The sequence below is a fragment of the Hyla sarda genome, chromosome 12 (assembly GCF_029499605.1).
Source record: "Hyla sarda isolate aHylSar1 chromosome 12, aHylSar1.hap1, whole genome shotgun sequence".
Classification (NCBI taxonomy): domain Eukaryota; kingdom Metazoa; phylum Chordata; class Amphibia; order Anura; family Hylidae; genus Hyla; species Hyla sarda.
The window spans coordinates 84,983,915-85,009,773 of NC_079200.1; the positions used below are offsets into that span (position 1 = coordinate 84,983,915).

The following is a 25,859-nucleotide window of genomic DNA, read 5'->3' on the forward strand; positions in this document are numbered from 1 at the left end:
GGCTCTCTGTAAACAACTCAAGATTAAATTAAATTTTTCTTCTGCATATCATCCCCAGTCCAATGGACAAGTAGAAAGAATTAACCAGGTCTTGGGTGATTATTTGCGACATTTTGTTTCCTCCCGCCAGGATGACTGGGCAGATCTCCTTCCATGGGCCGAATTCTCGTATAACTTCAGAGTCTCTGAATCTTCCTCCAAATCCCCATTTTTCGTGGTGTACGGCCGTCACCCTCTTCCCCCCCTCCCTACCCCCTTGCCCTCTGGTCTGCCCGCTGTGGATGAAATTTCTCGTGACCTTTCCATCATATGGAGAGAGACCCAAAATTCTCTCTTACAGGCTTCATCACGCATGAAGAAGTTTGCGGATAAGAAAAGAAGAGCTCCTCCCGTTTTTTCCCCTGGAGACAAGGTATGGCTCTCCGCTAAATATGTCCGCTTCCGTGTCCCTAGCTACAAGTTGGGACCACGCTATCTTGGTCCTTTCAAAATTTTGTGTCAAATTAATCCTGTCTCTTACAAACTTCTTCTTCCTCCTTCTCTTCGTATCCCTAATGCCTTTCACGTCTCTCTTCTTAAACCACTCATCCTCAACCGTTTTTCTCCCAAATCTGTTCCTCCCACTCCTGTTTCCGGCTCCTCGGACATCTTCTCTGTCAAAGAAATCTTAGCTTCTAAAAAGGTCAGAGGGAAAACTTTTTTTTTAGTGGACTGGGAAGGTTGTGGTCCTGAAGAGAGATCCTGGGAACCTGAGGACAACATCCTAGACAAAAGTCTGCTCCTCAGGTTCTCAGGCTCTAAGAAGAGGGGGAGACCCAAGGGGGGGGGTACTGTTACGCCGAGCGCTCCGGGTCCCCGCTCCTCCCCGGAGCGCTCGCTACACTCTCCCCGCTGCAGCGCTCCGGTCAGATCCACTGACCCGGGGCGCTGCGATTCCGCTTCCAGCCGGGATGCGATTCGCGATGCGGGTAGCGCCCGCTCGCGATGCGCACCCCGGCTCCCGTACCTGACTCGCTCTCCCTCGGTCCTGTCCCGGCGCGCGCGGCCCCGCTCCCTAGGGTGCGCGCGCGCCGGGTCTCTGCGATTTAAAGGGCCACTGCGCCGCTGATTGGCGCAGTGATTCCAATTAGTGTCTTCACCTGTGCACTTCCCTATATCACCTCACTTCCCCTGCACTTCCTTGCCGGATCTTGTTGCCATCGTGCCAGTGAAAGCGTTCCTTGTGTGTTCCTAGCCTGTGTTCCAGACCTCCTGCCGTTGCCCCTGACTACGATCCTTGCTGCCTGCCCCGACCTTCTGCTACGTCCGACCTTGCTTCTGCCTACTCCCTTGTACCGCGCCTATCTTCAGCAGCCAGAGAGGTGAGCCGTTGCTAGTGGATACGACCTGGTCACTACCGCCGCAGCAAGACCATCCCGCTTTGCGGCGGGCTCTGGTGAAAACCAGTAGTGTCTTAGAACCGGTCCACTAGCACGGTCCTCGCCATCCCTCTCTGGCACAGAGGATCCACCTCCTGCCAGCCGGCATCGTGACACGTCACTTGTAGTTATGGGACTAAAACTTTATTCACTTGCAGCACGCAGCTAGAGATGCCACCGGCCGGGGCAGATCTCCCTGCAACTGCACAGACCTTCACACACGCCCAAATTATCTGCAAAGAACCCAGCACACCGGGGGAACAGGATTGCAACAGAAACACAGACATCTGAGAGGTAATACCCGCTTGTTTCTTCTGATTGCTTGCTCCGTGACAGCTGGACATACTGCGTTCCAAGTTACGGTTTTCAAGGGTGCGCATATATCATCTGAGCTCCCACACATATAAACAAATATTAATAAATCTGACTGTTAGTAAGACCCTAATAGCGCTGCCGCCAATCAAAACATTTTTTGACCATAAAAATTGCTGTGTTCTGAAGGATTGTGGGTCAATGTTGGTTCAATATCAGCTATCTTGACTTGAAAAGTCTCATGTTCTGGTTACTCAGTAGATATTTGCTCATATTTCTTTCTGTATCGAACGACCACGTCTCCTTCTGGTTGGACAACACCAAATCCATATCGGCTTCGGTCAATCTCGGGTAATGGTTCTGTTGGGTTTTTCAGTTCAAATTCGAAATTGAGAAGCATTAGCCAGACAAACCTGATAAAGGAGAAAAGAGGTGTTAGTGCAGGTCCCCACGGCTACTTGTCACATGTATGATGGAGGGGAAAGGCTGACGTGCAGGAAAACTCATAAAACACTCCTTCACAAAATTATCAGACACAGAACCCCTCAATACCAAAATGTAAGAAAACAGGTAGACCAGCACCCTCTGGTGAGGGTGGTGCGCTTAATGAGCGTGGTGTTCTTTGTAAAGGTGATACTCTTAATAATTGTAGTATTCTTAACGGGGGTGCTGCTTCTAGTTTTCTCCATGACTTCTTCACCTCACACTGGTAGTTTCTTTGTCTTTATAACCATTACGGCCACTGTTATTGAAGGCAGTTTTTAAAATAACAGTATGATGCTCAACAGTGAAAAGTAGAGACCCCCCTCCAGCTGCGATTCATTGAGCAAAAGGCTTTGGTCCAATGCTATTTCTGGATTTGTATAACACATAAGTAAGAGGTAGACAGATACAAGCTGCCATAGTGTGCATATAATATTATCACATATTCCCTAAGGCTGAGATTTTCAGTTTTCAAGAATCTGCAGCTAAATGTGTGTTACATGTGGATTTTAATGGAGAGACATTTTTGTGTAAAAATGCAGCATGTGGATAAGATTTCTTGTGCCAATATGCCTTCTACTATAATGTGGTAAAGCTGCATATCCATGTGAATTTAGCCTTACAGTTTAATGCTGTTAATTGCATGGAACCTCCCAACACATATGTTACTGCCAGCTCCCCAGGGCATGCTGACGTGTGTAAGTCTCCTGCCAGTCTTGTGGGTCTTTTGAGTAGTGTCCATCTTGAGGAATCTGTCATACTGGAACATCTGCAAAAAGAAAGCAGCAGTTACCTCAGCACTTCCTAACCTATTATAGACTTAAGTGGTGATGTTAGTTCTATCTGCCCCCTGTTCCCCCACTGCAACTGTGTAAATATCTTGTAGAACCAGGGAGACAGGGTAAACTGGTGCCACTGGTCCAAATCTCTTGCACAGGTCAGGATATTTAGAAGGAATGGCCATGAGTATATGTGGGTAGTGGGTGTAGATGGGCACCAACTTTTGTGGAAGATGTTCGGTGATCAGCAAAGCTGCTCCGTCTGTCTGTGGAATTTGTAGGTTGTGCAGCATTTACCTGTGGCTCCATGTGGATCTCCGGGTCCATCTGTGGACTGATATAGGGGAAGAGGCAAAGTCTGTCCCCCTTCCTAAGGGTGTATTCTCGGCCATCTGCCAGCTTTAAGGGTAGCTCAGCCTGCACTTCCCGTGTGATAAAGGGGGCTGCAGTCAGGCGCAGGCACTCCTCTAAGGCGCTGTCTGGAAAAAGTACACATGCACCTTTGTCTGTAAAGGGTTAACACTGTTTAGAACTGATTTTATTTGGCTTATTATGGCTCACCTAAATAGTATGCATTGCTCATATATACAATCATTGACAAAAAAAAAATACACCAAGCAGATATTTAAACGGGACAAGAGGTAATATAAGTGCTTCCCCGGCTGCCCTATAAAAAAGCCCTTAGAGGCTCTTGGCGAGAGATCGTTGACAGCTAGACATGTTTCTACAATGCACTCGTAGGACATTTTGCCCAGTTGGCAGATTTTGTGAAGGGATGCATGAATGGACTGGTACCGACTATGTCCAGGTTCAAGTATGGAGGCCTAGTGGTAAGCAATTCAATCCAGCCTTTTCTGTTGAGGAAAACACTTCCCAATTGCTGGTATGATGATTGGGAGCCATTGTATACAACTGTTGTTACATCTCGTAGTCATACCAGGGGCACTAGCAGCTCACTGTTATGTGGCCACATGGGTCCTGCGGCCATATGGGTTGTCTATCATGGCCAGGCATCCAGCTGGCATTTTCAGCTGGGTAATGATTGAAGGATTTCCCAATAATGGCTTCACCAAATTTTAATAGATTTATTGCCAAAGTCCATTTCCTGTGCCACTCATAGTTTTTATCATAATGGGAGATCATGCCACAAATCAGCAGATGTGTCACAGCGTGCACAATGCAGTGTTGGACTGTGGTGCTTAGGGCTCATCAGCAGAATTGACTCTGGGGCCCACCCTAAAATAACATGCAAATATGACCTGTTCATCTTAGACCTTCAAGATGTGGTTTTATATTTATTTTTATTTTCATTCCAACATTCCAATAGTTATAAAAATTTATATTTTACCACAGGTGTAGCCAAATGGCACCTATGGAGAGTACATATTTTTTGAGGGATATTAAAGGGGTACTCCGTCGCTAAGCCATATTATCCCCTATCCAAAGAATAGGGGATAAGATTCCTGATCGCAGGGGTCCCCCGTGATCTTGCACGCAGAACCCTGTTACAATCAGTCCCGGGAGCATGTTCGCTCCGGGTCTGATTACTGGCGATCACGGGGGCTGGAGCATTGTGACGTCACGGCCCCGCCCCCGTGTGCCATCACGCTCCGCCCTCTCAATGCAAGCCTATGGGAGGGGGCGTGACAGCTGTGTGTGTGTGTGCAGTGCATGTACAGAGCTGTGTGTGCAGTGCATGTAATGAGCTGTGTGTGTGCAGTGCATGTAATGAGCTGTGTGTGTGCAGTGCATGTAGAGAGCTGTGTGTGCAGTGCATGTAATGAGCTGTGTGTGCAGTGCATGTAATAAGCTGTGTGCAGTGCATGTAATGAGCTGTGTGTGTGCAGTGCATGTAGAGAGCTGTGTGTGCAGTGCATGTAATGAGCTGTGTGTGCAGTGCATGTAATGAGCTGTGTGTGCAGTACATGTAGAGAGCTGTGTGTGCAGTGCATGTAGAGAGCTGTGTGTGCAGTGCATGTAATAAGCTGTGTGTGTGTGTGTGTGTGTATGTGCGTGCAGTGCATGTAGAGAGCTGTGTGCAGTGCATTTAATGAGCTGTGTGCACAGTGCATGTAATGAGCTGTGTGTGCAGTGCATGTAGAGAGATGTGTGTGGAGTGCATGTAGAGAGATGTGTGTGGAGTGCATGTAGAGAGCTGTGTGTAAAATGCATGTAGAGAGCTGTGTTTGCAGTGCATGTAGAGAGCTGTGTGTGCGCAGTGCATGTAGGTAGAGCTTTTTGTGCAGTGCGTGTAGAGAGCTGTGTGTGCAGTGCATGTAGAGAGCTGTGTGTGCAGTGCATGTAGTAGAGCTGTGTGTGCAGTGCATGTAGTAGAGCTGTTTGTGCAGTGCATGTAATGGGCTGTGTGTGCAGTGCATGTAATGAGCTGTGTGTGCAGTGCATGTAATGAGCTGTGTGTGCAGTGCATGTAGAGAGCTGCGTGTGCAGTGCATGTAGAGAGCTGTGTGTGCAGTACATGTAGAGAGCTGTGTGTGCAGTGCATGTAGTAGAGCTGTGTGTGTAGTGCATGTAGTAGAGCTGTTTGTGCAGTGCATGTAATGAACTGTGTGTGCAGTGCATGTAATGAGCTGTGTGTGCAGTGCATGTAGAGAGCTGTGTGTGCAGTGCATGTAGAGAGCTGTGTGTGCAGTGCATGTAATGAGCTGTGTGTGCAGTGCATGTAGAGAGCTGTGTGTGCAGTGCATGTAGTAGAGCTGTTTGTGCAGTGCATGTAATGAGCTGTGTGTGCAGTGCATATAATGAGCTGTGTGTGCAGTGCATGTAGAGAGATGTGTGTGGAGTGCATGTAGAGAGCTGTGTGTAGAGTGCATGTAGAGTGATGTGTCTGCAGTGCATGTAATGAGCTGTGTGTGCAGTGCATGTAATGAGCTGTGTGTGCAGTGCATGTAGAGAGATGTGTGTGGAGTGCATGTAGAGAGCTGTGTGTAGAGTGCATGTAGAGAGCTGTGTGTGCAGTGGATGTAGTAGAGCTTTTTGTGCAGTGCATGTAGAGAGCTGTTTGTGCAGTGCATGTAGTAGAGCTGTTGTGGAGTGCATGTAGAGAGATGTGTGTGGAGTGCATGTAGAGAGCTGTGTGTGCAGTGCATGTAGAGAGCTGTGTGTGCAGTGCATGTAATAGAGCTGTGTGTGCAGTGCATGTAGAGAGCTGTTTGTGCAGTGCATGTAATGAGCTGTGTGCAGTGCATGTAGAGAGCTGCGTGTGCAGTGCATGTAGAGAGCTGTGTGTGCAGTGCATGTAGAGAGCTGTGTGTGCAGTGCATGTAGTAGAGCTGTGTGTGCAGTGCATGTAGTAGAGCTGTTTGTGCAGTGCATGTAATGAACTGTGTGTGCAGTCCATGTAATGAGCTGTGTGTGGAGTGCATGTAGAGAGCTGTGTGTGCAGTGCATGTAGAGAGATGTGTGTGGAGTGCATGTAGAGAGCTGTGTGTAGAGTGCATGTAGAGAGCTGTGTTTGCAGTGCATGTAATGAGCTGTGTTTGCTGTGCATGTAATGAACTGTGTGTGCAGTGCATGTAGAGAGATGTGTGTGGAGTGCATGTAGAGAACTGTGTGTGGAGTGCCTGTAGAGAGCTGTGTTTGCAGTGCATGTAGAGAGCTGTGTGTGCAGTGGATGTAGTAGAGCTTTTTGTGCAGTGCATGTAGAGAGCTGTGTGTGCGCAGTGCATGTAGTAGAGCTGTTTGTGCAGTGCATGTAGAGAGATGTGTGTGCAGTGCATGTAGAGAGCTGTGTGTGCAGTGCATGTAGTAGAGCTGTTTGTGCAGTGCATGTAGAGAGCTGTGTGTGCAGTGCATGTAGAGAGCTGTGTGCGCAGTGCATGTAGTAGAGCTGTGTGTGCAGTGCATGTAGAGCTGTGTGTGCAGTGCATGTAGTAGAGCTGTTTGTGCAGTGCATGTAATGAGCTGTGTGTTCAGTGCATGTAATGAGCTGTGTGTGCAGTGCATGTAATGAGCTGTGTGTGCAGTGCATGTAGAGAGCTGTGTGTGCAGTGCATGTAGAGAGCTGTGTGTGCAGTGCATGTAGAGAGCTGTGTGTGCAGTGCATGTAGTAGAGCTGTGTGTGCAGTGCATGTAGAGAGCTGTGTGTGCAATGCATGTAGTAGAGCTGTTGTGCAGTGCATGTAGAGAGATGTGTGGGGAGTGCATGTAGTAGAGCTGTGTGTGCAGTGCATGTAGTAGAGCTGTTTGTGCAGTGCATGTAGTAGAGCTGTGTGTGCAGTGCATGTAGTAGAGCTGTGTGTGCAGTGCATGTAGAGAGCTGTGTGTGCAGTGCATGTAGTAGAGCTGTGTGTGCAGTGCATGTAGTAGAGCTGTTTGTGCAGTGCATGTAATGAACTGTGTGTGCAGTGCATGTAGAGAGCTGTGTGTGGAGTTCATGTAGAGAGCTGTGTGTGCAGTGCATGTAGTAGAGCTGGTTGTGCAGTGCATGTAGTAGAGCTGTGTGTGCAGTGCATGTAGTAGAGCTGTTTGTGCAGTGCATGTAATGACCTGTGTGTGCAGTGCATGTAATGACCTGTGTGTGCAGTGCATGTAATGAGCTGTGTGTGCAGTGCATGTAGAGAGCTGCGTGTGCAGTGCATGTAGAGAGCTGTGTGTGCAGTGCATGTAGAGAGCTGTGTGTGCAGTGCATGTAGTAGAGCTGTGTGTGCAGTGCATGTAGTAGAGCTGTTTGTGCAGTGCATGTAATGAACTGTGTGTGCAGTGCATGTAGAGAGCTGTGTGTGCAGTGCATGTAGAGAGCTGTGTGTGCAGTGCATGTAGAGAGCTGTGTGTGCAGTGCATGTAGAGAGCTGTGTGTGCAGTGCATGTAGAGAGCTGCGTGTGCAGTGCATGTAGAGAGCTGTGTGTGCAGTGCATGTAGAGAGCTGTGTGTGCAGTGCATGTAGTAGAGCTGTGTGTGCAGTGCATGTAGTAGAGCTGTTTGTGCAGTGCATGTAATGAACTGTGTGTGCAGTGCATGTAGAGAGCTGTGTGTGGAGTGCATGTAGAGAGCTGTGTGTGCAGTGCATGTAGTAGAGCTGGTTGTGCAGTGCATGTAGTAGAGCTGTGTGTGCAGTGCATGTAGTAGAGCTGTTTGTGCAGTGCATGTAATGACCTGTGAGTGCAGTGCATGTAATGCCCTGTGTGTGCAGTGCATGTAATGAGCTGTGTGTGCAGTGCATGTAGAGAGCTGCGTGTGCAGTGCATGTAGAGAGCTGTGTGTGCAGTGCATGTAGAGAGCTGTGTGTGCAGTGCATGTAGTAGAGCTGTGTGTGCAGTGCATGTAGTAGAGCTGTTTGTGCAGTGCATGTAATGAACTGTGTGTGCAGTGCATGTAGAGAGCTGTGTGTGCAGTGCATGTAGAGAGCTGTGTGTGCAGTGCATGTAGAGAGCTGTGTGTGCAGTGCATGTAGAGAGCTGTGTGTGCAGTGCATGTAGAGAGCTGTGTGTGCAGTGCATGTAATGAGTTGTGTGTGCAGTGCATGTAGAGAGCTGTGTGTGCAGTGCATGTAGTGCATGTAGTAGAGCTGTTTGTGCAGTGCATGTAGAGAGCTGTGTGTAGAGTGCCTGTAGAGAGCTGTGTTTGCAGTGCATGTAGAGAGCTGTGTGTGCAGTGGATGTAGTAGAGCTTTTTGTGCAGTGCATGTAGAGAGCTGTGTGTGCGCAGTGCATGTAGTAGAGCTGTTTGTGCAGTGCATGTAGAGAGATGTGTGGGGAGTGCATGTAGAGAGCTGTGTGTGCAGTGCATGTAGAGAGCTGTGTGTGCAGTGCATGTAGTAGAGCTGGTTGTGCAGTGCATGTAGAGAGCTGTGTGTGCAGTGCATGTAGTAGAGCTGTGTGTGCAGTGCATGTAGAGAGCTGTGTGTGCAGTGCATGTAGAGAGCTGTGTGTGCAGTGCATGTAGAGAGCTGTGTGTGCAGTGCATGTAGTAGAGCTGTTTGTGCAGTGCATGTAATGAGCTGTGTGTGCAGTGCATATAATGAGCTGTGTGTGCAGTGCATGTAGAGAGATGTGTGTGGAGTGCATGTAGAGAGCTGTGTGTAGAGTGCATGTAGAGAGCTGTGTTTGCAGTGCATGTAATGAGCTGTGTTTGCAGTGCATGTAATGAACTGTGTGTGCAGTGCATGTAGAGAGATGTGTGTGGAGTGCATGTAGAGAGCTGTGTGTAGAGTGCCTGTAGAGAGCTGTGTTTGCAGTGCATGTAGAGAGCTGTGTGTGCAGTGGTTGTAGTAGAGCTGTTTGTGCAGTGCATGTAAAGAGATGTGTGTGGAGTGCATGTAGAGAGCTGTGTGTGCAGTGTATGTAGAGAGCTGTGTGTGCAGTGCATGTAGTAGAGCTGTTTGTGCAGTGCATGTAGTAGAGCTCTGTGTGCAGTGCATGTAGAGAGCTGTGTGTGCAGTGCATGTAGTAGAGCTGTTGTGCAGTGCATGTAGAGAGATGTGTGGGGAGTGCATGTAGTAGAGCTGTTTGTGCAGTGCATGTGGAGAGCTGTGTGTGCAGTGCATGTAGAGAGCTGCGTGTGCAGTGCATGTAGAGAGCTGTGTGTGCAGTGCATGTAGAGAGCTGTTTGTGCAGTGCATGTAGAGAGCTGTGTGTGCAGTGCATGTAGAGAGCTGTGTGTGCAGTGCATGTAGTAGAGCTGTTTGTGCAGTGCATGTAGTAGAGCTGTTTGTACAGTGCATGTAATGACCTGTGTGTGCAGTGCATGTAATGAGCTGTGTGTGCAGTGCATGTAGAGAGCGGCGTGTGCAGTGCATGTAGAGAGCTGTGTGTGCAGTGCATGTAGTAGAGCTGCGTGTGCAGTGCATGTAGTAGAGCTGTTTGTGCAGTGCATGTAATGAGCTGTGTGGGCAGTGCATGTAATGAGCTGTGTGTGCAGTGCATGTAGAGAGCTGTGTGTGCAGTGCATGTAGAGAGCTGTGTGTGCAGTGCATGTAGTAGAGCTGTTTGTGCAGTGCATGTAGTAGAGCTGTGTGTGCAGTGCATGTAGTAGAGCTGTGTGTGCAGTGCATGTAGAGAGCTGTGTGTGCAGTGCATGTAGTAGAGCTGTTGTGCAGTGCATGTAGAGAGATGTGTGTGGAGTGCATGTAGAGAGCTGTGTGTGCAGTGCATGTAGAGAGCTGTGTGTGCAGTGCATGTAGTAGAGCTGTGTGTGCAGTGCATGTAGTAGAGCTGTTTGTGCAGTGCATGTAATGACCTGTGTGTGCAGTGCATGTAATGAGCTGTGTGTGCAGTGCATGTAGTAGAGCTGCGTGTGCAGTGCATTTAGTAGAGCTGTTTGTGCAGTGCATGTAATGAACTGTGTGTAGTGCATGTAATGAGCTGTGTGTGCAGTGCATGTAGAGAGCTGTGTGTGCAGTGCATGTAGAGAGCTGTGTGTGCAGTGCATGTAGAGAGCTGTGTGTGCAGTGCATGTAAAGAGCTGTGTGTGCAGTGCATGTAATGAGTTGTGTGTGTAGTGCATGTAGATAGCTGTGTGTGCAGTGCATGTAGTAGAGCTGTTTGTGCAGTGCATGTAGTAGAGCTGTGTGTGCAGTGCATATAATGAGCTGTGTGTGCAGTGCATGTAGAGAGATGTGTGTGGAGTGCATGTAGAGAGCTGTGTGTAGAGTGCATGTAGAGAGCTGTGTTTGCAGTGCATGTAATGAGCTGTGTTTGCAGTGCATGTAATGAACTGTGTGTGCAGTGCATGTAGAGAGATGTGTGTGGAGTGCATGTAGAGAGCTGTGTGTAGAGTGCCTGTAGAGAGCTGTGTTTGCAGTGCATGTAGAGAGCTGTGTGTGCAGTGGATGTAGTAGAGCTGTTTGTGCAGTGCATGTAGAGAGATGTGTGTGGAGTGCATGTAGAGAGCTGTGTGTGCAGTGCATGTAGAGAGCTGTGTGTGCAGTGCATGTAGTAGAGCTGTTTGTGCAGTGCATGTAGAGAGCTGTGTGTGCAGTGTATGTAGTAGAGCTGTGTGTGCAGTGCATGTAGTAGAGCTGTTTGTGCAGTGCATGTAATGAGCTGTGTGTGAAGTGCATGTAATGAGCTGTGTGTGCAGTGCATGTAGAGAGCTGCGTGTGCAGTGCATGTAGAGAGCTGTGTGTGCAGTGCATGTAGAGAGCTGTGTGTGCAGAGCATGTAGTAGAGCTGTGTGTGCAGTGCATGTAGAGAGCTGTGTGTGCAGTAGAGCTGTGTGTGCAGTGCATGTAGTAGAGCTGTGTGTGCAGTTCATGTAGAGAGCTGTGTGTGCAGTGCATGTAGAGAGCTGTGTGTGCAGTGCATGTAGTAGAGCTGTGTTTGCAGTGCATGTAGTAGAGCTGTTTGTGCAGTGCATGTAGTAGAGCTATGTGTGCAGTGCATGTAGTAGAGCTGTGTGTGCAGTGCATGTATTAGAGCTGTTTGTGCGGTGCATGTAGTAGAGCTGTGTGTGCAGTGCATGCAGTAGAGCTGTGTGTGCAGTGCATGTAGTAGAGCTGTGTGTGCAGTGCATGTAGTAGAACTGTGTGTGCAGTGCATGTAGTAGAACTGTTTGTGCGGTGCATGTAGTAGAGCTGTTTGTGCGGTGCATGTAATGAACTGTGGGGGACATGTATCATTATTTGTGTATGGTAGAAGCAGTTTACCCCTTTTCCCAAATTCTAAATTATGTGCAGAAGCGTTAAATTTATCAATCAAGCGCAACGAGCTTCATAAATAATGGGTAAATGTAGTAATCTCCTCAATCCACTCTTTGGAAAATAGAATCGATGATTTAGAGCATCTTGCTACGTTAAGTCCAAGATGGCTTATATTTGGGAAAAAAAAAAAACAGCTCTTGCGGCAAAATCTTTGGTGTAAAGGAAAAGCACGCAGTTAATAAATCCATGCGTACTATAGATGTCACTCCAAGGTACCCCGATTAGGCCACATCTGGAGGACATGCTCTACCAAAACGTGCAAAAAAAATGCGCAAAAAAAAAAAAGGGCTTGCGCAAACACACACAAAACAGGGGTAAAATCTTTGATACATGTCCCCCTGTGTGTGCAGTGCATGTAATGAGCGGTGTGCAGTGCATATAATGAGCTGTGTGTGCAGTGCATGTAATGAGCTGTGTGTGCAGTGCATATAATGAGCTGTGTGTGCAGTGCATGTAATGAGCTGTGTGTGAAGTGCATGTAGAGAGATGTGTGCAGTGCATGTAATGAGCTGTGTGTGCAGTGCATGTAATGAGCTGTGTGTGTGCAGTGCATGTAGAGAGCTGTGTGTGCAGTGCATGTAGAGAACTGTGTGTCAGTGCATGTAATGAGCTGTGTGAGCAGTGCATGTAGAGAGCTGTGTGTGCAGTGCATGTAATGTGCTGTGTGTGTGCAGTACATGTAGAGAGCTGTGTGTGCAGTGCATGTAATGAGCTGTGTGTGTGTGTGTTTGCAGTGCATGTAATGAGCTGTGTGTGCAGTGCATGTAATGAGCTGTGTGTGCAGTACGTGTAGAGAGCTGTGTGTGCAGTGCATGTAATGAGCTGTGTGTGTTTGCAGTGCATGTAATGAGCTGTGTGTGTGCAGTACATGTAGAGAGCTGTGTGTGCAGTGCATGTAATGAGCTGTGTGTGTGTGTTTGCAGTGCATGTAATGAGCTGTGTGTGCAGTGCATGTAATGAGCTGTGTGTGTGTGCAGTACATGTAGAGAGCTGTGTGTGCGCAGTGCATGTAATGAGCTGTGTGTGTGTGTTTGCAGTGCATGTAATGAGCTGTGTGTGTGTGCAGTACATGTAGAGAGCTGTGTGTGCAGTGCATGTAATGAGCTGTGTGTGTGTTTGCAGTGCATGTAATGAGCTGTGTGTGCAGTGCATGTAATGAGCTGTGTGTGTGTTTGCAGTGCATGTAATGAGCTGTGTGTGCAGTGCATGTAATGACACCCGATGCCATCGTCCTATCTATTGCAGAGATGCGGAGCGGCTCTATACTCTGTACTCCGGGCCGCCCAGTGATATGAATAGAAATTCACCTCACTCATTCATATTTTCTGCCCAGAGTGGGGATTGGTCGGATGGTGGCAGCCAATCACAGCTCTCAGCAGGAAATATGAATGAGTGATGTTCTATTCATATTACTGGCTAGAGTATAGTGCAGAGATGCAGAGTGCTGGAGAAAGCCGCTCCGCATCTCTGCAATAGATAGGACAATTGCATCGGGTGTTAGGATTTCACCTGCTGTGATCTGTCCTTAACTGCAGGTACTACTACTCCCAACATGGAGCACACTCTGCTTCATGCTGGGAGCTAAAAGTACCTGCATTAATAGACAGATCGCAGCGAGTGTAACTTTTGACACCTGTTGTGATCTGTCTATTAATGCAGGTACTACAGCTCCCAGCATGGAGCAGAGTGTGCTCTATGTTGGGAGCAGTAGTACCTGCAGTTAAGGAAAGATCACAGCAGATGTCACACCTGACACCTGCTGTGATCCTCCTGTATGATGTATAGATGCGGGCGGCCGCTCTTCTATGGTCCCCTGCACTGACATATATGCACCTGTTCATATTTCCCACAGAGAGTTGTGATTGGCTGGAACCATCTGGCCAATCACAGCTCTGCAGGAAATATGAATAGGTGTCTATTTCGGCAGTGCAGGGGACCATAGAAGAGCGGCCGCCGCATCTGTACATTATACAGGAGGATCGCAACGGGCGATCTGTCAATTAGTACAGGTACTACTACTCCCATCATTGAACAGTATGTTCCATGCTGGGAGTAGTAGTACTACCTAAAAAATGTTAAGAAAAAAAAGTGAAACACACACACACACTACATTTTTATCATTGTCGGCTACATTTTTAGTACCCTGCCTGCACACATAAATTGATCCCGTTTAAAAATTAATAAAAATTTTGTTAGAAAAAGATACATTTCGTTAGAGAAATTTTTTCCATCACTACTGTATCTTTTTTTTTTTTTTTAATGGTACCCTACAAAATTTTATTAAAAGAGGTATCTCTCAAAAAAAAAACAAGTAGAAACTTAGCTTTATATAGGCAGATTAATTGCCCATAAAATACACAAAGTGGATTGACTCTGGTTTGCTCATTTATCAGCTGATAATTGCAATATTGACAATGGACAGTGATCAGGATCCGACATGTAGGAACCTCTTATTCTTGTCCCTATGCAAAAAGGCACAATGTAGATGGTGTAGTAATGACAACACTGCGCTTAGTGGATGAGGACACAATCTCTCAGTAGTGCAGCCTCAGGCTTTGGGCTTGTAACTACATATGATGAGATCTCAGCAGAGAACAAATGAGTTACCAGTGGAGGGCTTCCACATAGATAAATCTCCTGAGAGGGGGGCTTTTTAGAAATGAAGAGTGCACCAACTGGAGCCCATGATGAAAGGTTTTCCCTGACTTTAGACTATGGGGGTGGGGCTGACAAATCAGAAGGGAGGGGTTACTCACTGAGCACAATGGCGCAGTCCAGTGTCTCCTGGCGTATGGCGTGTCTCATCTCATGGCCTCTTAGCAGGTCTTCCAATTCCGCTTGAACGGCCGCCATGGCCTCATGGTTCTTTAGAAGAAAGAGAAGGAGCCAAAATGCAGCAGGACCTGTGTTTCCCTTAAAAACAATGATAACGTAAATCACAGATGCACTTCATACCTCGATATTTTATAGAGGGAGGGGCATGGCTAATCCTAGGGTCATGGATGCCTTGGTGGGCATGGCTATCTTATTAACTCCTCTCCTCTACAAATGTCTTTTCTATACATGCCCATTCATATGGCAAGCACTCGGCCTCTTCATCTATAAGCCAAAAATGTATCTTAAATTTATTTTTGCAATATAACATATAAACAGCATAACAACAAAAATGTGAGGTTCTTAAATATCCTTCTCTTAACACTTGGCACAGTAACAAAAACAGATTCTCCTCCTCTCTACTCCATAAACTCCACCTGCACCATTTACATTTGCAGAAGAGGAGTCATGGGAATGCATGCTACACATGACAAGTGCCCCTGCATTGAGACTGGCGTAAGATTTATTTTAAAGTTAAAGAATTGTCTGCCCACCTAAATTGTTGCAGCCACAGGCATTTTTTTTGTGTTTTTTTTATCAGATCTTTTTATAAAAGTTTAACATTTTTATACAAAGAAAACACCTACCCAATAACTACCCCAACAAAACAGTCCCAAGTCCACGTCCATGAGCGATGTTTTGAAGAATGCTTAGCAAAGATAAGTCCCAAGGTTACCCAACCAAATACCCCCAAAAGATTATTTGAAAATCAAAGGCAGAATACTATAGAACCTCCATGCTATGAGACAGGGCTTGGTTATCCTCATAAGACAAAATATCATCAACACAAAAGAAGACATATAGGAGCACAGACAGGCGTGATACAAACAGGAGGGAAGAGTCCATGGACCGGGAGGCACCATCCCCAGGTCCCCACTAGGAGGGGGATATATATCACTAAGAGTTTTCTGGGTCAAATCTGTATGCACGCGCCCAAAGACCCGATATTCCATAAAACTAACAGATGGCCTTCCGTTTTTCTTAAGTCACTCTCTCCCACCGAACAATGAGCGAAACCCGGTCAATCAAATCAGTAATCGTAGGAGGACTAGCCCGTGTCCAATACTGAGCTAAAAGCTTTCTGGCTTGGTATAGGATACAAAGAATACCCAGTTCAATTCCCGAGGGTTCCGCTCCACACCTTATGAGACCCAGTACACATTGACAGTAGACCGTAGAGGGGTATATATTTATAGAAGGAGAAACACGGCAGCTCGAACTCATTCTGGAGATCCCCATAGGCCTTAAACACGCCACACACACACAATTGCTCCACTCTATGTACTCCCCTCCTCTCCCAAAATCCTGCATTCTGGAAAGAGAGAAATTCAGGCAGCCAGGGTTGTGCCACAAAGGTGTAAATTTCGAACATCCCGACATACCAAGCATATTTTTGATACGTCCCCAGATCTTACACAGTAACGGGGGGGTTACCGAGGCATCCGGGGGCCTAGGCTTTTGATTTTTGATGCGCAATGCTCAAACTTGTCATCTAAAGTAATAACAGCACTCGCTTGCAGTTTATAAGCGCCATCTTCTTATTCTCTTCCCCTTGCCCATGGGAGGGGGATTTATTCATCATGGACAAGAGAGGAGTCATGGACAAGGCTGCATGATCAGACACACCAATCACCTCCCTTCACCACAAGGATGGGCATGCCCCCCTTACCCCGAGAGGATTTCTAAAACTGTGAGCTATTGTAAAGAGGGATTTTTATACTAAATATAGGTGTTAGAGGCATAAAAATGAGATGGACATGGTTAGGATTAGGAACTGAGTAACATATTATAATTTGGTTTATTCTTGTGGGATCTGACAGGTATGCTTTAAATGAACACCTCTCGTGCTAATAGAGGCATCACAGGAAGAAGATCCATGAATGCACTATACAGATTACATTAAATACTGATATTCGGCTAGCCTTGATGTGACAGGCTGTAGTAATAGATCATACATGACAGCCATGTAGGCCTTTAGAATGCACTTGGCTGCCATGACAAATGTTTGCACCCCATGATGGCAACTTGGGAGTGCCGATCAAAAGCCAGGCAGGAGCAGCACCTGTCAAATAACTGGCAAGCAATCGCTATTAATGATGGCAGCTAGGTAGGTAAACATCCATCATCAGATTGATTTCTGATGCTGGCCACAGATGTCAGCTGCAAATAGTCAGAGGGAAGAGCCGTTGGGCTTGTTGGTTTTCAACTGTCTATGTTTACACAGGGAAATGTCCGCCTGGTAAATCTCAGTGTTGACATTCCCTTGACAGTGGAGCGCTGGCACTGCCAGCACAAGGACTGGTCGGGAATGCGCCATCTCATAGACAGCAATGCATTTCCATAAGGAGTCCGCAGAGAGAATAGATATTTCTATTCTTGATGCGGACACTGGAATTAGACTTTCCGCGCTATATGTTTCCAGTGCAGAAATTCTGCTACGTTAACAGAGTATGAAATTAATGGGGCTCTGCTGCAGCATTATGTCCACACGGAATTCCAATGCCACCATAGGAGTCTAGCAGACATGTTTTCCCTCTTCCCGTTTAAAAATGCATGCATGTTGAGCAAAGCTGAGCATTCATGTGTATGTGGCGATAATGGGGAGAGATAGCTGCTGGCCAGCTTAATGGTGGGGGTCAAAATTTATATTATATTCAGGGACTACAGAAAGCTGGGTGATGACTGATATGGGAGCTGTAAAGATCACTGTAGGTTACATATCCAAGAACAAATATAGGCTCAGCAGGCAGTATCACATATGATAGGCTTAGCTACAGCAGCTCTGTAGACAATATCATACTATGTGAAATGTCTGTTGACCTCTCAAGTCTGTCCTTTGACATAATTTCCTGACATTTAAAAGGCTATTTCCATCTAAAAAAATTATGGCATATCAACAGGATAGATGTGGGTCCCAACTTTGTGACCTGCAACCATCTTGATATCGAGGGCCTCCAACAGGCTCCATCCTGCTTGTGGTCAGAAAACCAAAAAACAGCTGAGCGGCTGTTTTCAGCGCTTTACACAATATTTATTGGCATAAAAATAAGATATCAGAATACCAATGTTCATCACATGCAAACAGTCATGATTAAGAAAAAGCAATTCCCAGTTCTAAATGGAAAATCAAAGTTTATGGTAAAGCGGTTATCCAGAGATTGCTGGGGGCGACCCGAAACTAAAATAAAAAAACACATACGCTCCTGCCACATACGTTCACACCTCGGAATTCCGCGCGAAGATTCCACAGCAGCAGAGTTTCATTGTATTCAATTGAATTCTGCTGTGCTGTGCACACGGTGGAATTTCCGCGCCAAATGTTTCTGGCATGGAAATTCCGATTTCCGTGTCCGCAGGAAGAATGAACCTGTCCATTCTTCCTACAGACTTTGCACTGAATGCATATCCCGCAATGGGACGGTGCACATTCTGATGTGTGAACATAGCCAAAAGACGCCGTGTCCCACTGTGACATCATCCAGTCCCCCGCAGCTTTGGCGACCTCTGAGGCGAGCTGTCCACAGCAGTGGCGCCTGCTCAACCAATCACTGAGTGCAGCAGTGTCCCGCCTGCAGGAAGTAGCAGGTGGTGTCGGGGACTAGAGGACACCACATCAGGAGTCCTGATGACGCAGGTAACTATTTGTTTCTCCCATAGGTGACAGGTGCCCTGTAGTCACCAGATGTAACTACAATCAGAGAAGAGCTAAAGTCCTTAGGATTTAGGCTCATGTGATATTTTAATCAGCAGCGTTTTTTTTGTCAGATTTAGCTTTATTATCCATTAGCCACTCGAGTGGCCCAAAAGATATAGTGGTACACAGTTAGTTTGGCAGTATTATGAACATCAATTGGAAACAAGTGCCTGACTAGCTGTGTATTTAAATCTCTTCTTGTGTGATACTGACACCTAGTGGTGTTTAGGTGAATTACTATAATTTAACCATTACATTTTAAGTGTTTAATAAAGGTTATATTTTATTGTTTTTTGGGGGGTTTCTAGTTTAGGGTACCCCTTTGGGGGATGTCCCCTAAATTTGTTGATATTGTTATCACCCTGTTCCCCTCCGGGGTTTGTTGATAGGTACAATCAGAGAAGACGTCATCTGTAGTCACTGGATGTAAATGCCATCCGAGAAGATGTCAGCTATAGTCAATGGGTGTTACTACGATAAGAGAAGACATCACATGGAGTCACTGGGAGTTACTAAATCCAAAATACAACAAATTCCTGGACCACGAACAGAACACTCAGGGTCAAAAAACAAAAAAATACCAATAATATTAAAGGAATTTCCAGGAATTTTTTTTTATTTGACTATGCTACATGGGGTTTAGGGTTAGTGTATTTCATAATATAGTGTCTGTACCTGTGTGTGACAGTTTTCTCACAATTCTTATGTGATTTTCACCCCACTATTTATTTTACCAGCATACAAAATGACTGTTGTCTCAGTTTTTTCCAGGTTGCAATGCGGCCGAGACAGTGGCGTTGCGACCCGGGTGCGGGGGGTGCGGCCCGCACCGGGTGACACCAACCTAATGGGGTGACACCCCCCCCTCCCAGCTTCACCGACACCCCCCATCTGTACCCGACCGGCAGCACCCCCCATCCCCCCCCTTCACCTGCGCTGTGCACCCGTCCGACAGCACCCCCCCCCCCGCCCTTCATCGCCGCTGTGCGCCCGTTTGTCAGCTGCCCCCCCCCCCGGCCTTTATCGCCGCTGTGCACCCGTCCGTCAGCACCACCACATGGGACGTCAGTGACGTCAATCGCAGGGCACCAGGAGAGAAGGAGCGCTGCGCTGGATGGGTGAGTGTGTGTGTCTGTCTGTCGCTATCTCTGTCTGTGTGTGACTGTCTGTGTGTGACTCTGTGTGTGTGTGTGTATGTATGTGACTGTGTGTGTATGTGACTGTGTGTGTGTGTTGCAGGGGGACCCAGGAGCGCTACACCCCTGCCCACAATCATTTCTTGTATTGGAATTATGTAGGAGGCCTTCTGGTGTGCCAAGTATGCCTTATTTTCTGTGTGTGTGTGACTCTGTGTGTGTGTGTGTGACTGTGTGACTCTGTGTGTGTGACTGTGTGTGTGTGTGACTCTGTGTGTGTGTGTGACTGTGTGACTCTGTGTGTGTGTGACTCTGTGTGTGTGACTGGGACTCTGTGTGTGTCTGTCTGTTTTGTATGTGTTATTTTTTTTTGTGTGTGTGTGTGTGTGGGGGGGGGGGGGGGGGGGGGTTTAAACAGCGATCTAATGTGGGGAGACTTTGACCCATTGTGAGGAACCTGCAAGGGAACCTGTGGCCTAATGTGGGGTAACTACTACCAACCAAATGTGCGGAGTCTATGCTACCTAATGTGGGGATTCTATGCTACCTAATGTGGGGAGTCTATGCTACCTAGTGTGGGGAAACTGCTACCTAATGTGGGGAATCTGTGCTACCAAATGTGGGGAGTCTATGCTACCTAATGTGGGGAATCTGTTCTACCGAATGGGGGGAGTCTATGCTACCTAATGTGGGGAAACTGCTACCTAATGTGGGGAATCTGTGCTACCTAATGTGGGGAAATTGCTACCTAATGTGGAGGAGCACGTACCAAATGTGGGGAATCTATGCTGCCTAATGTGGGGAAAATATGCTACCTAATGTGGAGGAACTGCTGCCTACCTAAAGTGGGGGAACTGCTGCCTGCCTAATGCTCCCCCACTGGCAGTAGCACCCTCATCATCCACCAGCAACACCCCCCGCCAGCAGTAGCACCTCCATCAGCAGATTCTGATGGTGGATGAAGGCGGTGCTCCTGCCAGGAGGACGATCCTGCGGATGGATGATGGGGGTGATACTGCCAGGGGGGGATGGCCAGTTGCACCCTCATCATCCTCCAGCAACACCCCCCCAGTAGTAGCACCCCCATCATCCACTAGCAACACCACCAAAACCCCCCTCCCGTGGTAATAGCATCAGCTAACGGATGTTGAGGGGTGTTACTGCGGTTGTGGTATTATATTCAGAGGGTGCACTGTATGGCAACGTTAAATTCAGAGGGCGCAGTTTGTGGTAGTATTATATTCAGAGGGCGCAGTGGGTGGTAGTATTATATTCAGGGGTACAGTGTGTGGCAGTATTATATTCAGGGGTACAGTATGTGGTAGATTTATATTCAGAGGGTACAGTATGTGATGGTGTTATATTCAGAATGTACAGTGTGTGGTAGTATTATATTCAGAGGGTACAGTGTGTGGCGGTATTATATTCAGGGGTATAGTATGTGGTAGATTTATATTCAGAGGGTACAGTATGTGATGGTGTTATATTCAGAATGTACAGTGTGTGGTAGTATTATATTCAGAGGGTACAGTGTGTGGCGGTATTATATTCAGGGGTACAGTATGTGGTAGATTTATATTCAGAGGGTACAGTATGTGATGGTATTATATTCATAATGTACAGTGTGTGGTAGTATTATATTCAGAGGGTACAGTGTGTGGTGGTATTATATTCAGGGGTACAGTATGTGGCAGATTTATATTCAGAGTGTACAGTATGTGTTGGCATAATATTCAGAATGTACAGTGTGTGGTAGTATTATATTCAGTGGGTATGGTGTATGGAAGGTTTATAATCAAAGAGTATAGTGTATAGTAGTATTATATTTAGAGGATACAGTGTCTGGCAGGTTTATAATAATACTTGTTTTCATATAGAGGATGAGAATGCGTTGACATAGTGAGGAGACGTTTGGGCGTCACATTCTACAGACAGAAGTTTTAGCTGGACCAGGCGGTATGTACCATCTGAATTAGATAAGGGAAGACTATAGAGAAGACGTCACCTGTAGTCACTGATATCATTGTACATTCTCCTCTCTGTGTCTTATCAGAGCTGTAGTCACTTGTAAGTTCTACAGTTATGGTGAGTGAAACTACAACTCCCAGCATAACCTCACCACTGCTCAAAGGGGTACTCTACTGGAAAACATTTTTTTTATCAAGTGGTGCTACAAAGTTAAACAGATTTGTAAATTACTTCTATTTAAAAATCTTAATCCTTCCAGTACTTATTAGCTGGTGTATAAGTGATTCACAGGAAGTTCTTTTCTTTTTTAATTTATTTTCTGTCTGACCACAGTGCTCTGTGCTGACACCTTTGTCCATGTCAAGAACTGTCCATAGTAGGAGCAAATCCCCATAGCAAACCTATCCTGCTCTGGACAGTTCCTGACATGGACAGAGGTGTCAGCAAATAGCACTGTGGTCAGACTGGAAAGAACTACACAACTTCCTGTGGAGCATACAGCAGCTGATAAGTACTGTAAGGATTAAGATTTTAAATAGAAGTAATTTTAAAATCTGTTTAACTTTCTGGCACCAGTTGATATAAAAGTAAATGTTTTCCAGTGGAGTACCCCTTTAATTAATTCTGGGAACTGTATATTTAAATGGTGAAAACTTCTTTAACACTTTCCTATTCTGTGGCAACTGGTATATCTGATTATTATACTGGAATTTCTCACAATGCGCTACAACAGTGGTGTCTGTCACAACAGGCTAAAAACTTGGGGGAGGGGGAAGGTATGGGGTGACACCATTTTCTACCACACCGGGTGACACCAACCCTAGCAACGCCACTGGGCCGAGACCTGACTCACTAGTCAGCTGATGACAGGGAGCCTGTCTGCTTCAATGGCTGGAGGGATCAATCTGCAACTAATGCAACAGCTGATGGCACCCTGATTGAAAACCACAGGTCTTTTGAATGGATGCAGCTCATTTATGTTTCAATGGGTGGGGTGGCTGATGTGTGGGAGGGAGGAAAATGGAATTATGGGATTTGTAGTAAAAAAAAAAGTAAACTAAAACAGGAAATATCAGTTCACAAACAGCTAGCCACAGTGTTATGGTAATCTCACAACATAGCCATTTAGCCCCAAGACAATTGCTGATCCTTACTAAGCATGTCCATTACTGTCTGCCAGGTACATACTAAAATCACCTAATGGTGGAGAACCCCTTTAACTTCAACTCTAAAACATGACTTTTATTGAAAATTCCTGTAAAAAGATATGTATATGTAATTAACATGCCCCCTCTACGTGTTTTGTCGCTACTGCAATGTCCTCAGGAGGGTTGGGCAATGAATTACCATGATGGGAATTTTGGTCCCATAAGCTTCAATGTAAGCAATCCTTATATCAGCAGGTTATCTTCCTCCAATGGTAATTCCAGATCTATAATGTCACCTAACATATTTTTTGTGATAAAATCTTTAATATGTAAACAAACAGCACCAGGATATAAGGATTATCAAGGGAACCAATCATCAGATCTTACCCTATATAATGCTTGGCAAAGTGTTATATAGGGTAAAATCTTTATCCTCACCATCCCCGGGGGATGCTCCTGCCCCCAGGTATGGTGAAGATATGAAGTTTTAAACTAGTCCCCGGCGGCCCTGTAAGGAGTCCCCTGGGCGGGGAGCTCCTCTCACTTAGTCCATTACTTTGGCCGGCAGCGACGCCCCCTCGACTTGAGTGATGCGCCGCATCATCGCTCTGCTCACTGAACAGACAGAGCAGAGCGATGACGCGGCCCGTCAATCAAGCCAAGGGGGGCATCGCTGCCGGCCGAAGTAACAGGAGTAGGTGAGAGGAGCTCCCCGCCCAGGGGAGCAGTTTATAAGTTCATATCTTCACAATCCCTGGGGGCAGGAGTGTACCCCGGGGATGGTGAGGATAAATATTTTACCGTATATAATGCTTTGCCAAGCGTTATAGATGGTAAAATCTGATGATTGGTTCCCTTTAAGGGAACAGGAAGTTTAACGTCCATCTTGGTAAGTCAAAAAAAAAAAACAGTATTGGCAGCCATTGCCCAACCTTCCTGGGGACGTTGCAGTGGCAATGAAACAAGTGGGGGGGGGGGGGGCTTGGTTATGTCATTGAGGCTTTAGTGTGTCATAAGTTTAGGAGATCTTCATGCTCCTAATATCATATAGAAGATCAGATGGGGTTTATACTTATCAACTAAGGAGACAACAATTATTGCTGTCACACAATAACTCCAATTCAACTTTGAGTTACTCACATATACATATCTTTTATGGACATTATGAATAAAAGTCAGGTTTCAGGGGTGAGGTTAGCTTTATTAGGGTTTTTTTTACCCTGCAGTCCATTTTAGGAACTGACCAGAGCAGGAGAAAATCCCCATAGCAAACTTATGCTGCTCTGGACAGTTCCTAAAATGGACAGCAGAGGTCAGCAGAGAGCACTGTGGTCGTGAAATCCAAAAAAGAAAAGCATTTCCTCTGTAGTATAAAGCCGCTAATTAATACTGGAAGGATTACATTTTTTTTAAAGAAAAGTAATTTACAAATCTGTTTAACTTTTTGGCACCAGTTGATTTAAAAAAAAAAAAAAAAACGTTTTCCACGGGAGTACCCCTTTAATGATCCCTCGCAAAGAAGCTACAAAAGTACAAAAGAGAATTTTATAGGCCAACCAGGGGTGCCCTATTACGCCCTCTTGTGACAAGACCCAGTGTATACAGAGACCACATCTGTAACTATATACACATCTGCCTACAACATAACCTCACACAGAGTTTTGCAAACAATCTGACATTTCTAGCTAGTGCATCTTTTTATTTATTTTTTTGGTCAATGAGTGTATTTAATTCACGAGCCTCTTGCATAAACAGGTGTGATGTCTCTTACCTGTGTGGCCCACAGTTGGAGGAGCATAGCCCTGCACTGCATAGTTGTAGGTACACCAAGTTCCTGTAGGTGGCGCTGATAGCTCTCTATCCATTTGCTTCTGCCAGGTTTTCTGCAGAGTTTTTCTATGTCCAGCAGCTGCCAAAGTTTCTCTTTTACTGGCCTGAGCTCCTTCTTCTCCACTGCACAAGACAAGTATGGATTCAGTATGTTTGTATGTTAGAGGCCTCTGTGCAGATCCAGTCAGGTGTGGGTCTTCTGGGATGATGGGGGTTATTCTAGTAACAGATATTTTTGAACCCCACTGTACAATATCCAACCACCCAACTCTCTTGTGCTGTGATGTTTTATATGAATATATTATTAAAGGGGATGCCTTGGGGCCTGGGTTCAAATCCCACTAAAGAAAACATTTGCAAGGAATTATTATTATAAAGGGGATCCTCTGTAATATAATGACAGCCACACACCATCATCATCATCAGTCAGTTGTTTAAGCTAAATTCACATTTAAAAAAATGGAAATTGAGGCTCAGGGTCAATGAATATTGGATGATGATATGTTTATTATGATAAAATATATATTAGAGATGAGCGAACTTACAGTAAATTCGATTCGTCACAAACTTCTCGGCTCGGCAGTTGATGACTTTTCCTGCATAAATTAGTTCAGCTTTCCGGTGCTCCGGTGGGCTGGAAAAGGTGGATACAGTCCTAGGAGACTCTTTCCTAGGAATGTATCCACCTTTTCCAGCCCACCGGAGCACCTGAAGGCTGAACTAATTTATACAGGAAAAGTCATCAACTGCCGAGCCGAGAAGTTCGTGACGAATCAAATATACTGTAAGTTCGCTCATCTCTAATATATATGATAGTTAAAGTGTGTGCCGAACCTCACAGGGCCCTTGTGGGTCGGCAAATACACAATAAAAATTCACAATAGATATACAAATATAATACGGCAATTGTAACTAATATCAACAGGTAATTAGTAAAATTCATAAAATTGTAAAAAATTTATAAAAAATATAAGAGTGTCAACAGTATCCAATAAAACAGCCAAAATTATCAACAGTGTCCGATAAATCAGTCAAAATTATCCACAGTGTCCGATCAGCCAGCCGAAAAAATAGAGATATTCTTGAGAAATTGATCTAATAGTTCAGATGATGGGTACCATGAAAATAAAGTGCATATTAATCTCTTAGTAGTTTTGTTCAAATGAATCCCCTTATATGTGAATCGTTTGCAATCCGATGTATAAGTTCTGGCTCTTTGCACAAAGAGCCCGCTGCTAGAGACTGGGCAGTCTCAATGATATGCAGAGATGTCTGAAGTGAGCTTATAGGGAGGATACAATGTTGCTAGACAAGTGATACTATGTATGCATACAATTGTGTAAAGGGTTTAGTTCTCTTGAATGAAACACCTGCTGCTAGAGATTTTGCAGTCTCAAAATATGCAGTGGGTTTTGGTGGGCAAATAAACAGGGGACTGCAGCGCTTCAAAAGTACAGCATAGCTGTATACATAGTACCTGTGTGGCGCTGGTGGTCCCGGCTTGGTACAGATGATGGTCGACTGTTAGAGACACGGCTTGTCTCAAAAGATACAGCAAAT

The 25,859-nt window shown here is 45.9% G+C and overlaps 1 protein-coding gene across 5 annotated transcripts in view; it reads right to left on the minus strand.

The window, feature by feature from the left end:
- Positions 1-907: 907 nt before the first annotated feature.
- PTGIS (prostaglandin I2 synthase) overlaps positions 908-25,859 on the minus strand; it is a 47,838-nt gene continuing 22,886 nt past the window's right edge. For 3 of the 5 annotated variants that reach the window (XM_056547408.1, XM_056547411.1, XM_056547410.1), the window contains exons 6-10: positions 24,241-24,422; positions 14,406-14,562; positions 3,290-3,471; positions 2,837-2,982; positions 908-2,143 (exon numbers count right to left, since the gene is read on the minus strand). In XM_056547408.1, coding sequence (XP_056403383.1) covers positions 1,981-2,143; positions 2,837-2,982; positions 3,290-3,471; positions 14,406-14,562; positions 24,241-24,422 — 830 coding nt within the window. In that variant the 3' untranslated portion in view covers positions 908-1,980. The remainder of the gene's footprint in view (positions 2,144-2,836; positions 2,983-3,289; positions 3,472-14,405; positions 14,563-24,240; positions 24,423-25,859) is intronic. The other 2 variants (XM_056547409.1, XM_056547412.1) reach the window with 1 other exon arrangement.